At 38.2% G+C, this 13,784-nt stretch overlaps 1 protein-coding gene and 1 long non-coding RNA gene across 6 annotated transcripts in view; one reads left to right on the top strand and one right to left on the bottom strand.

Annotated features, from left to right (window-relative positions):
• Positions 1-13,784, bottom strand: part of DIP2C (disco interacting protein 2 homolog C) — a 308,853-nt gene that overhangs the window by 100,963 nt on the left and 194,106 nt on the right. For 4 of the 5 annotated variants that reach the window (XM_063415559.1, XM_063415579.1, XM_063415585.1 and 1 more), the window contains 3 exons: positions 8,825-8,956; positions 7,320-7,439; positions 6,166-6,363 (listed from right to left, as the gene is read on the bottom strand). In XM_063415559.1, the coding sequence (XP_063271629.1) occupies positions 6,166-6,363; positions 7,320-7,439; positions 8,825-8,956 (450 nt within the window). The remainder of the gene's footprint in view (positions 1-6,165; positions 6,364-7,319; positions 7,440-8,824; positions 8,957-13,784) is intronic. The other variant, XM_063415569.1, reaches the window with a different exon arrangement.
• Positions 7,517-13,676, top strand: LOC134560075 (uncharacterized). The gene is made up of 3 exons (XR_010082674.1): positions 7,517-8,330; positions 11,125-11,211; positions 13,034-13,676. It is a non-coding gene; the product is annotated as an uncharacterized LOC134560075 (long non-coding RNA).

The raw sequence follows: 13,784 nt of genomic DNA, 5'->3' as shown, positions 1-13,784 counted from the left end.
ACATTTAAGAAAAGGAGGATTGGCATGTAATCTACAGAAGTGTCCAGGGGTGTTTAAGGCACAAGGGTTCCCTCTGGAAGGGGCCCAGGTTCGGCAGACCCAGTGCTGGGACTGCCAGTCACACACACACATATCCTGGGTAACATAGGGCACAAGATGTTTAAGAACATGAATAACCCCTCAGTTTTTGGGTCACAAAACTATTTCCCATACAAAGCAGACTGGTAGAGCTCCCCTAGCTGATTTTGGAAAACAAAACCCCAACAACAGGCAGTTGATGCACACCTTGTTACCACTACAATTTATTACCTTGTTCCTACCTCCCACTGAGCTGTTAATTGTGGTGCTGCTTTCCAAAATCTTGTGTAACTCAACAATCTGGTAAGAAAGAGAGCTTTTCTGTCCATCTATCATTGCCTAACTTATAATTGCTTATTTACTGAAATAAATCTTCTTCTAAAGATTTTCACTTCTGTCACTTTGCCAGAGTGCTGCTGCCAGACTCTCATGCCCTAGCAGCATGCTTCTGCAGGGAGGCCTTTCAGGTTCTTCACATACTTGCAAACTGAGCAGAGAGTTCCCACTGTCCAGTGAGTAACAGCAAGCACCACTCTGCTCTGAATCTGAGCCATATCAGGCAGACATCACATGTGCAGAAATGCTCGGCAGGACAGGATGGAAAACGGCATCTCGCCTTCTGGCAGCTGTGACAAACACTGTTAGCACCCATGTGGAGCTAGTCCTTTTTCTCCTGCCACTGGGGTTTTGATTTAGTTGAGCAGTGCAAACTCTACATCAGCAACGATATATTTTGTATTCAGTCATATTTTTTTAAGTCTATTCAGATGGCAATAAAATTTAGCAAGCAAAGGTCGGTAATACCCAGTCCCATCTGGTTAAGCAACACATCATGAAGGTAAAGGAAACCACAAGATGTTAAAAACCACACAAAAAGGGATCTGTTAACAAAAATTAGGTGTTTTCCACATGATACTGAGGTACATCCCCTTCCTTCTCCTTTCCAAATCTGTAAAAGGACTAAATGTTTGTGTTGAATGTAAAGAAGGTTTTAATAGAAAAGCTGTATCAGGGAGAAAACTCAGAAAACAAACCACAACAAATTTCCTGATCATCTTCAGGACATTCTTCAGAACCACACAGCACTAACTCAACAAAGCCAAACCAGTGGTTGCTTACCAATCTCCACGCTCAGCAACTGCGAGACTGCCAAAGTTTGACTGCAAATAATTTTATCAAATATTCATTTTCTCAATACCACAGTATGACATTCCATGTATTAAACAGAAAAAAGAACATTTGTTAAATCTAGCGTAAAGGGCGAACTTCCTAATGCTATGCAGGTAAAGGGAGTTTATTTTGTTTTGCAAAATAGTCACAGCTGTACTACTCAGGTAATCCTTTCTGCATGAACTCTTTAGATCCAGCCTAAACAGAAAATGAAGTTGTTGTTTTTTGGGATAAAAAATCCAAAGGAAAGAAAAAAATGTTCTGTTGCAGAGAATGAAGGATTCCAGACATACTCAGAATAGAGGCAACCGTGCTATTACAGTGCTTGATATTGAAGTGTGAATCATATAATACAGCAATTTTCAGGCTTTTTATTAAAGAAATAAAGGTTTAAAGTATTGAACAATCATAAGATTAATATCTGGGGATTTAAACCATGACTATGCATACTTCTGTGAGTCTTGAGTTACTTCAGAGGTAAGGACAGTTTGGTTATGCAGCTACTTGGCCAAAAGCATCTTGAATCTGTCTCTCTCCTGCTGCTAATTGTGAAATTCCTGGTCTAGAACATTCCCACAGAAAGGTCAGGAAAGGGTGCATGTTGCACACCAGGTGCAGAATGGCTTGGGGTTGGCTATTTTTGGCCTATTGTTACCTTTAAGATATGCCAGGATATCTCCAGTATGAGCAACATCACCTCTGCTGAGGCAGGATCACTTTGGCCCCAAAATGTTTACAGTTGCTTTAAAGTTATTTTTAAAATCAGCAATTCGTTTGCAAACAAATGCCATTTGCCAAGCACTTCCTTCTCCACAGAATCCAAATGGAGCTAACAGTTCTCTGCCCAGAGAGTTACATCTGCTTTTTTATGAGCCTTGCTGTCTCTAGTGGGCCTCTGATGTGGGAAACACTACATCAGAGCTACTGAAAATGGTTTGAAAAAATCTGATTACAGATAGTGTAAGATAAAGGAAATTAGATTCTTTGAATCAGACAAATTTAACTGGTACTCATTTTGTTTTTAACAACAAAATTGTTTTGTTTTAATGGTTACAAAAAGAAGGCTCAACGCTTGTTTATTGATAAATTACTTTCAACCCTTTTCTTTTTCCCCAGCCTTTCTTGTTCTTCTTAGAATAATCATTTTAAGTAAGAAAAGTAGCACTGATATCATAAGAACTATGCAGGATTTAATTGTCCTTTATTCACATCTCTCTTCTAAAAAATTACTAAGCATTTCATTATTAATACCAAAACCAGATGCCTCACTACTCTGATTAACTTTGTCTGAGCCAGAAATTGTCTTTCTTTTCCTCAAAGTACACATTACTTTTCTAGTCAGAGTTCAGACTCTCATAAAACCCGATAAAGACATATTTCCTTCCAGTATCTCAGACATTTCAATTTATGCATTTTCAGTGATTTGATTTATAAAGGGATTGAGAATAACTTAACTAAGATGTTCTCCACTTAAACAAGTTCCCAGAGGAACAAAATATTTGAGAAATAAGTAATATTCATAGTGTTTCATTACTAGAAAGAATTTAAGAATTTTAAGTACATTAAATAAAGATTACAACTGGGGCACTGATAAGAACTGAGGCAAACTGCTTCAAACACTTGCTTGAAAAAAAGGATCAAGTCTGCAAGTGCAGTTGTACATTTATTCTATCTAAAGTAATCTGAGATGTGGAAAAAAACAGCCCTGACATGCTATGAAGACAAGAAGCTCGAAAAACATGCTGAAAAATGTTTTTCAGGAGATACAGGAGATACAAGGCATTACAAATTTGACGAACTCCTGCAGAGAAAATGAGAGGGCAACAATGATTTTAAGCAGCTGCTGGAAGTGCAACTTCTTTAAACTGGTTCCCCTTCTAGCCCAGAAGCCCTTCACCTCCCAAAGCCACACTAACACACATCCACATCAGCACCCTTGGGGGAGAAATCCATTCCCGTGTATCACACAAGGTGCTATCTGCAACACTGATCCCTGCCACAGCAGATCACAGCCTGGCCTCTGCTCTGCCCTCAAAGGTGTCTCTGGAAGGACAGCAAAGGAGTTGTGAGGAAGACTTTGGAGAGGCAGAATTTTGTGGACTCTCACAGCTCCTTTTCAGCATGCAAGACCATCAAGAGAAAACAGGAAAGTGTCCTGGATAGGTGCAAGAGGCCAGCACTACGTTTTTCAGGGCCAGAAGAGAGTCTGATGTAAGAATCGAGACCAAGGTCACAGACAAGGATGAGATTTCACCGTGCAGATGCAGCAAAAGGCTTCAATTGAAAATATTTCCTCCTAAAATAACCTGCAAGGTTTGGACACAGAATGGCTGTATAATGAAGAAAGAAACAAATGACTGGGCTGTGTATGGTACTCTAGTTAGAGCCCAAGAAATGGATGGGAAGGCAATATTGTCTACAACAATCCACGAAAGAGGAGGGAAATATGCTTGGTGTTAAGGACATTAGAACTCCTGCTCAAGATGGGCCTTGATCTGGCTGATAGCTACAGAGACACTCCTCGAAATCATCTTGGAAAGGCAGAAAGAGGTGTGGAATAAGCAGGCAAACCTGCAATTCACCCGTGCAAGGACAAAAAACTGGAGACGATACTGAGAATGACACCAAAAGACATCAAAAAGAATCCTCATCTTAACTGGAAAGTTGGAGGATAAAGAAAGAGGATTTCCAGGAAGACAAAGGGGTGTGAGAAGAGACTGAAGCAAAAACAGTAAATAGAGGTGAAATATTCAAGAGGAGGTGTAAGTGATGACAACATCTCAAAAACCAAAACTCTGGAAAATTCGAATTATTCATAAAATTCATCAATATTTGTAAAATACACAAAAATTCCTGGTAATGGTATTTCTTTAAATTGATAAAACCTTGAAAATAACTGTGGAGTACAAACTAGAGGCCACTGAAAATCATCAGGGGGGATAGTTAAAATTTTAGTCATCTGATCATAGCAAGCACATGAGGAAACTGAGCATCACATTAATACCATGTGTAAGATTGTGGATCAGCTCATATTTCAAAAGTTTATTACTACCATGGCCAGTGGGACTATGCACAAGGATAAAAAGTCATGAGTAGGAGTGTCTTTAATGATTTCGAGGCTTAACGTCTATTAATTTTCAAGTTTAAAAACTACTGTGCCTGCAATTACTAGAAAATATTGCAGGCACAGAAGGTGGACTAGCTAGAGCAAAATCATTCATAAAGTCACCAGTGAAATGGCAGGTGGCTGTATTGTTAATAACATTTCCAAAGCAGTTTTCATTTAAGGAAGCTACTATGGCATAGTGAATGAACATTTCCCATGAAAAAGAACACCAGTATGAAAGGCTCCTAGCAGAGAAGAAGTCAGCAAATTCATGAAATGTTTTGGTTTGTAATTTCTTTTATCTATAAAAAGAAGACAAAAAAAAAGAAAAAAGAACTGATTTTTTTCTGACCTCAGGAAACTACTGAAAGGCAACAGGAAAACCACATCCCAAAGTGCTGCCAAATGAAAGGTGTGAAAACATGAATTTTAGTCCTACTTTTCCCAAGATTCAGACAATGCAGAAGAGGAAAGAGTTATTTTAGAACAGAGAAGCAGGCTAGGTGGCTCCATGAGCCATGCAGATATGTTCCTTGGGTTGATTTGTTCCTACAGCCCCAGGCAAAGCAGGACATATGCTCAGACTCTCTGGACAGAATCCCAAATTCAGAAAAATGTCTGATTCTCAGTAACAGCTTAATTTCCTTTCCTGTCCAATTTATTTAAGGCATTCAGTAGATGACATGACTTCTGCAAACATGTAATTGCAAACTTTAAAATTCTTCCCTAGTTTCAAGTAAATGTCCTTAAGGAAGAAAAACATTCATCAATGGTGAATCATATGTTTGCCCCTGAAATTAACTTCTTAACTCTGAAGTACCTGAAGGGAAAATGTTTCATGCATGACCCTCAATTGCAAAGGTTCTCTTATGCTTTAACTATATTTGCAGTGTCAAACTTGCAGCAGACAACTTTTTGGCGAGACCATCACTGAGTCTGACTCCTGAATGGAGATGAATGTTCAGCACTGAACAAAACAGACAGACCTCTATATCACAGCATGTAACAACATTCTCTGCACAGAACTCCAAGTCCCTGAGAAGGTAGAAATAAAAAAAGCAAAACAATTTTTCATATCCATATCAATAACATATGGAAATGCTCAATCTCGCTTTCAAAGTTTGACAGTTATTAATAATAATTCCTTTGAACATCTCCCAAATGTCCCCTGAACATCTCAAAATTAGAAGAAATATGGGAGTTATTTGTCAGAGATATCCTTACGCTTATTTTTATTTGGCCTTTCTTGGTTGTAATACATTGTCAGGCAGTACACACTGAACCACATGAACATACCAAAGATCACACTAAAATATATCCTGGCAAATCTGTTTCAAGGGGGTACATTTGCTAGTTGTACAATTAACCCATCAGGAGAAATAATTCAAATCACACTTACTACAATGTCAGTCAAACAAGGGAAAAAATCCTATTAACTTCTTCAGGAAGCTGATGAATTTTCTAGACCAGGTTAGGCTTTTGCAGAACAAAGCCTGGGTGATATCCAAGGGCAATGGATTTAGACATTAATCTTCAGGAAAATCTGACCTAGGACACATTTCTATTTAAAAGGTGTTTTTGATTTATAATTGTTATTCCATGGGTGTCTCTACTTGGCTCTTTCCTCTGTCAGAAATAAATCACACTATAACATGTCAGCCACCCATACTCAGACACCAACAGCTTCAGAGTTGTCTTACCCTATCACAAATGGAACAGGTGCATCATTACAAGGCTTTTTTCACTCCATGCATTTACTGCACACGCTGTACAGAATGTATAAAAGCACAACTAGCTCCAAGGATGCTCACCATAAGTGAGGATGTAGAGTGGTTTTCCATTGGTGTCCATCGTGGTTAGGCACGGAGCTTTGGGCGAGATGGTTCCCCATCGCTGCAGGGCGGCTTCCAGGGAAGGCGGCCAGTTTGTGACCACACCTAACTGCTCCCCACGCATAGCCAGCATCTGAGCTCCTTCTGGCTTTGGCTGGTTTGGATCTGGCTGTTGAACTTATGATTATGAAAAGATATACAGTTACCATGTAAATTCTATACCTTGTGTACACCTGTGTAATCAAGAGAATAAGTTACCTTTGCAAAATGTTCTGAAAACAGTAACGTGTAAGAAGGTATTGAGAAGCAACAGAGAAATATAACAGAATAATTTACTTTTAACTTTAACACTGATCAAGCAACTGATGCACCTCAGGAAAGAAAAGTTCCTGCTCTTACACTAGGTCTACAAGAAGGGAAAGAAACTGCTGAGGCAGCATGCATATATTTATCTTCAAAAGAATAAACCTTTCTTTATTCCTAAAGAGAGATGGAGAATACTTTTTCCTGGAAAAAATGCAGTAATGAGATGAACTGCAGAACTACTGACAAAAATGTACTTTAACAAGTAACAGATTGATTTAAGTCATGTTCTGTTCAGTCATGTTATGTTCTGTTCATATTCTCTTATAAATTCCTGTGAAGACTATTTAAATTTCCACATCCTGGCAAATCTTAATTCTCAAAGCACTGGTCTTTAAAAAAAAAGTTCCATTTATTGACTTTATCTTTGTTTCTGTCTTATATTTAATTCTTTTTTCATACTTCACTGTTACACAAAGGATGTGTACAATATTTAACATGCTCCCTCATGAACATATTTTCTCTTACTGGTGTTTCAAAGCAATGGCTGTAACCCACAGCTGAATGCTCTCAAAGCAAAGCTTCCCTACACTCTCTTCTGCCATTTCTTTGCAAGCAGAACCAGGAGCTGAGAAAACAAGAGACACTTTTGACTCCACAGCACTATATCCAAGCTTACTACAAGCAGATTCCACTGAATATGAATGGATTTTTGATACTTGCCAGTACAGTGAAGGCTTACTTGGCTTTCTAGAAAGTCAACGCAGGAGACAAACATTTTACAGCTTTCATAAGCAATCCCAAAACCTTTTGAAAAACAGTCATTTTACCTTCTAACAATTCCTCAAAGTCATCTACAAAGAACTCTCGTAATGGTGGTCGTTTGGGCCGTTTTAGTGTATTGACCAGCTGCTGAATCTTTGCTGACACTCTGCTGCTCACTGGTACTCCTGCAGGACAGGGATCAATGGAGACATCAGTTGATGGCTACGCTGCACCCGCCAGACGTCAAGTGGGGTAAGGAAAAGTCTAGGACTGCAAGGCCACCACAACTACAGTTTCATGCCACACTGTCACTCAAGTATTTAACACCAAAACATATAAGCAAAAAGGAACAGTGATGCCTAAAGTAAATAAAACCAATACAATAATGTCAGAGCGAAGTTGAAAAATTAGAGGGGAAACAGCAAACAGACTGAGGGAGAGAAGTGCAGTTGAAAAAATGTCTCTACAGCAAATGTCAGTACCCTAAGAGAATTGCCTCAGCAATGGTCAGTAAGAACTGGCACTGGCCCTCCCCATGATCACTGGGCATGCAAACACTGTCTGACTAGACTGCAGCCTGGTGAGGAGTGTGGGTCAGAGGCTCTACCCCATCATTAATTCTGGGCTGTTTTTACACTGCAGGGGACATCTGTCCAGTACCCATCTTAAACATGGTTCATATCTTTGTATTACTTCAGCATGCCCCTGTATTCTCTGAACATCCCCACAGCCAATCCCACCAGCCAACCTCCAAAGGGAGCATGCTTCCCCATACAGCACTTTAGAAAACAGGTCTGAGCGGGAGCCTGGGCCAAGGGGTGTTTTTATAATTTAGTCCCATCAGTCGCCTCCCCCTTCCTTTTCTCTAGTTAAGTGCAAAAGCTCTCCAATGTGCATGTCATCTGTCCTTGAACTAATAGCTTTCTGTCACTACATTGCAGGAATTTCAACTTCTTACCCTTCCATAAGGTTGGCTCCAAAACATTTACCAAGTGGTATTTAGAGCTGAAGCTACTACTAAGTTTGGACACTGTACACTTGGTCAACAATTCCATGCTGTGCTGAAATATTGTTTGGTAAGTTTTAGAAAAGAGGAGCAGTAAATAAGGAAGGGTTTACAAATAACTGTTTTTCAAAAAAAAAAAAAAGAAGAAAAACAAAGTCAGAGAATAAAACTTCAAACGTCAATTTTCAAGATGTAGCCATCCTAGTGTGTCACATTCTTTGCCATTTAAAAAAACAGACTGGCTGTAACCAGGTAGCATGATAATGGCAAATTTAAAGAGATTCTCTGGGGGGGTTTGCCAAACAGTTTCTATGGGGAGTCAGCTCTGCTGATTAAGAAATATTTCTCTATGTTCCTTTATGTTTCTCTATCTTCATTGATACCAGCTTATTTTAAAACTGTAAAGGTGCTGCAGCTTTGTGAACTAGCTTAGCTTTTTTACTAGTGAAAAGTGCCTGGGAAAAGAACCACAAAGAACACCCAAAAAACAAGAGCAGATGCATACAGTAACCAGTCAAAAGGCCAGGATACTCAAAACAACCCCAGTTCTGCTTTGTGACATACCATCACCAGTCTCCATAAGCTCAGCGTTGCCGTACTTTGGTGCCACCCGTGCCGTTGATCCTTGTGGTCTTTCTACTTGTATTGAGTGTTCTGAGGTGTAAGTGGTAACATCTGGAGGGGCAGAATGATTTTCTGTGAAAAGTAAGTTAACAGGTTTAACCGTGTACCTCTAATGTCGAAGGGTAGAAAATAAAAGGCAGAGGAAAGGAGACCATTTGAGGGTTTTTTTCCCCCAGTGTATGAACAGGCATTAAAGTTAATGCACAAGATGATTATACTGAACTGAAATGTGTAGTACAATTTTAACAAATAAGGTTTGCACTGACTAAAATAGGGCTGTATATCTGCAATCACATAAGCAATAGGCTAAAAGAATTATACAATTAGGTTGTACGTTCTCTACTGACAGCTGGTTTTACTTAAAGCTTGTGGACATCTGCAAATAGAAAAGACCCAGACAAATACACTTCTCGTGGATTATTGTGTTAGTTTTTCTAAGCAGAAAGAACACAGCATGTTGTCAATCACTTGCAAGTGCCAGTGCATATCACTTTTATAACCTCTGCATTTTGAATATGTCAGTTTTGGTTAAGAAAGGAGAAAAGTCAATCGCAGCAGGTTTGGAAACCCGAGGCAAGAAATAAAATGTAAAGAAACATGAACTTTGCATTCTTCATGGACACTTGCTTGTCTACTATTTTTAGACAGAGATATTTCAATTCTTCCGCACAACAAAGCCTTGCCTTCCAGAAGGCAAACACGATTTGGTCTGACTCATGCCAGCACTGCTGAACAATTCCACAGAGATAATCTTTCTCTTTCATGGCCTAATAACTCAGCATGCTACCACAGTTTGTCTTCCCATGTTTTCAAGTCTGAGTCTGTATTTCCTACATATTTGTACTCTTTTTATAGGCTGTCCCATAATTTTTTTGCAGGTTTTTATTCACATTAGATTAGACGGAGATAAACACCACAAGCAGATAACAACTTTTCTTTCAATTGACATAAATGTTCCCCAGCAGCCTCTAAGTTACAAAAGAAGGCAGGTCTTCATTCTGCTGCCATGGAAGTGAAGAGAAATGTATTCTATTTAGCAATAGGGTAAGAGTCTTTCAAAATGCAAAAATTCTGGAAAAATGTCATCGTGTTCCAATACTGTTTTCAAGATGTGCTTCTTACTAACCTTATCTTTAAGTGTTATGGTGCTCTAAGAACTAGAACACAAACTTCTACAGTAAATTTAATCTCAAACATAATTTTAAAGCACTTTCATTTTTATGAGTTTTGAACTTTGAAACACTGTAATTCTTGTGCATTCAGTCCCAAATCTATGCACCATCAAGACAGAAAACTTAATTTTTTTTGCTACACATATAGGAAAAGGATGCTAATAGATGCTTATTTTGCACACCTCTCATTTAAAGGTAGCATTTGACAGACAATCATAATACAGATTTAAGATATGACATTAATGTATGCATTAAGTTATTTAATGTTTATAGTCATCAACATCATAAGGGCTCAATCCTATCACCCAATCATATTATATGGTTGAGGCAAACACAAAATGGCATTTATTGAGCAACTCAAAAATATCTTTCATTCTACAAGTGTGCAGTTGGAGCTTTTGCTTCTGATCACATGCATTGTTACAATTTTACTTAAACAAATACCTTATATTGTGCTATAAATGACTAACTGAAGTACAATAGATTGAACAATGAAGTTTATGCTGGTAATTGCTTGAATAATGTCTTCATTTTAAATTTCTTGTCAACTATTTTAGACTCAGCACAATTTTTTCCACTTTCGTGTTAAGTGGCAAGATCTTTTTATAGATCGTGATTGTATTACTCAATAACTAAGTCAATTAAAAAATGCTGATGTTTATCATTTTCTCTTTACTCACCATGCAGTTCTGCTATGCATATGGGAGATTCATGACTAAGAAAATAATTGATTGTACTTAGTCAGCTATTAGTAACATGAGAAAGTATTTTTAAAGTGAGCTGTATTTGCTTACATCTTTCCAGTGAAGTATTTCCATCTTTCAGACTTTACAAGGCAAAGTGAAGTGGAGTTGAAGATTTTTTTTTAAATGTATGGAGTAGAAGATACATGAGCAGGGATGCTCTCCCTTCAGAACTCTGTGCTTAAAACGAAATTCTTGTTTGTTATACATGGTGCTGAGCAGGGGGAAAGAACATAACAAGAGTCCTGCTCTTTTTTGAAAGGCTTTCCTTTTGAACAAACAGCACTTGCACTTGAAGTTGCCTAAAAGAAACTCTCTTCCCAAGGTTGCCACCACGGCTCAGTGAAGGAGTCCTAGTGCCCTGGCTGCCCAGCTGCTATTTACTTTTATCCAGAAGAAGAGGCATACAAAGGTTTGTCATGATGTGCTCCTTTATAATATCTGCTGAACAGATGTCTTATCATGGCAGTATCTACAGTGCTAAGTTTCATCCATTAGATTTACAAATCTTCGGTCACTTAGCATCTCAGAGTCAGGCTTGGAGAAATGAAAATCAAACAGACAAAGATTTGCTCTGAATGACTTCTAAAGAAAAAGATAATTGTTATGTTATGTGAAATGTACCCTTTTTTTTTGTATAAAACAGTCAATCCCAGCTTTAGCTCTGGACACAATCTGTAGAGAGTTCGTTCCTTGGTCGTAGGTAACTTGAAGAATTGTTTGAGGTTTCATTAAGAATCATGATCCTGACACATCTGTTCACTAAAAAGTAGAAACTGACAGCTGCATGACTTCAAAGCACTTCCTCCATCAAACATTCATATTTGCATCACCTCCTATTCCCATCTCTTCCAATATCCTTGCATTAGGAGATCACAGACGGGACAGCTGTTTCCAGTTAAGCCTCTCTTCATTTCTGCCACTGGAGCGACATCGTTTACCCCATTTCATGAAAATCAGAAAGGCCCAAAAAAGCAGAGCACACTCACGTAGGGATAGACCACGTGCACTGACAAAGCAGTCAGCGCTTCTCTGAGGAGAAGCAAAGAAGTGGAGGAAAACTTTCAGTGGAGGTTTGGAAGCTCACATAAGCAGGTATTTCAGGTATTTGAAAAGTCTCCAGGAACTCAAAAAGCATTCCTGCAACACTGTCCTTGAAGAAAACACAGCTTTTACTCCCAAATAAGCTGGCTCTTGTGGTTGTCAGGGAAGAGAAATCCAGAGTCAGGGATGCAGCTCTTTCCACCACCTGGGTTTTTCTTGTATTGATATCCAGGTGATGAATTGTATTTTAAACTAATCTCCTGTGTAAGTTAACATTCCCCATCAGAACACAAGAATTTCCAAGTTGTCTGAAAACTATCAGCCATGCTTATGGCACATGGTTTTATATTTATTTGATTAGCAATCTATGTAGCCTTTAATGTGGATAGAAGCCTTTGATTTTCAAACAGAAACATATTTGAAGTATATAAAAGAAACATTAAATGCACCTATAGGATCAAAACTTTGAAGTGAGATGATTAACTTTATAGAGATTTACAATGATAGGTAAGCATTGGGTAATTTTCATTGTATGAGCTTTGGGGTGTGTTTCTGTCCCTGATTTTTGTATACATAGGAATCCAAACCATGTAATACCAACAAATGAAAGCTTGAAGATCTTAGAAATATGCACAGTACTGACACAAAGAACTGTCAGAACATCAGATATCTTTTACAGATTTCACTGGTCTGACCTCTAAATTCAAGAATTCCTGAACACAGCTGTGTTACCTATGCCAAACTAAAGATTTTGCCTGTAGCTTAATGCAGACCCCTGAGCATCTTAAAGCTGAGAATAAATATTTAAAATATATCTATCCCAAACTAGAACTTTGGCCACAATAAAGTAGCAGCAGTCAAATTAAATGAACAGTGTAACATTAAAAGCATATAATAGCTTATGCAAATTATCCAAATGATTCACAAAGATAACTCTGACTATATTATACCCAAAGCTTTCTATCAAATCCTTTTTCAAAACTGCATTTGTATACTTAAACTGGAAAAAATCTCCCTTTCATTCTGTGATGCACTCTGGAGGTAAAATCCTTGTGGATATCAGAATGCAGGGCTTTTTTGGGGGGTTTATCATTAAGGTCTTCCCCTTATGCACCTTGAATTTGTATTTATCAAAACTGGCACCTTCAGAGTATGGCCTTACAGATATACAGTTGGTTTCTCTCTTGCAGACTGGTCTGTCTCTGGAGAAAGCTCCCTGGACCAAACAAACATCAAGCCATGGCAAGATGTTTTTTGTGACCAAGAACAAGCTGTCTGACAGCTGAGGAGCCTTAAGGAACAGGATTATTCTTCTCTCTCATCTTCTCTCCTACCAAAGATTATTATTTATCACTGGCCCACTGCCTTGGAAAGAGCCAGGATTTCTGTAAGGATACTTCAAATCTATTATTTCTTAGAATACATTTAAATGCAAAATCTACCTTCTTGGATGGGAAAGAAACAAAATAGCAATTTAATTTCAAATTCTTAAAGCACGCAGGTCACCCATGAAAAAATACATATTACAGTTATCAACTGTGCAGCTCCTCTTACACTTCCAGTGATTTTAGCAATGACTGATGGCAACCATAAGATCTCAGTCTCATCACTCCTATTTTGTGCCCAAATTACCTTTACATTACTACACCTCAACTACTGTTCAAGAAGAGATGCAATTTAAGGCATCTTATTGCCAGAATGAATGAAAATATGCAGGCACTGAGGTAAGCTCAACTGCTTCCTTCAAAGGTAAGATCTTTCTAGTCAACAAGGCACAACAAAACACGTATAAGAAATAGTAGTTTCCCTCTTCTGCAGAATAGTGCCATCTTAATTTAGCTCTATAAATGCTGTATTATTTACCACAAACTCAGTGATTATAAAAGAAGATTTACTGTGCCAGATTTAAAATTACTAAAATGTCAACTTATAAAGAAGCTA

This window comes from Prinia subflava, chromosome 1, assembly GCF_021018805.1.
Source record: "Prinia subflava isolate CZ2003 ecotype Zambia chromosome 1, Cam_Psub_1.2, whole genome shotgun sequence".
Lineage (NCBI taxonomy): Eukaryota > Metazoa > Chordata > Aves > Passeriformes > Cisticolidae > Prinia > Prinia subflava.
The sequence above is the reverse complement of the archived record's forward strand: the minus strand, read 5'-3'. Positions and strand labels throughout refer to the sequence as shown.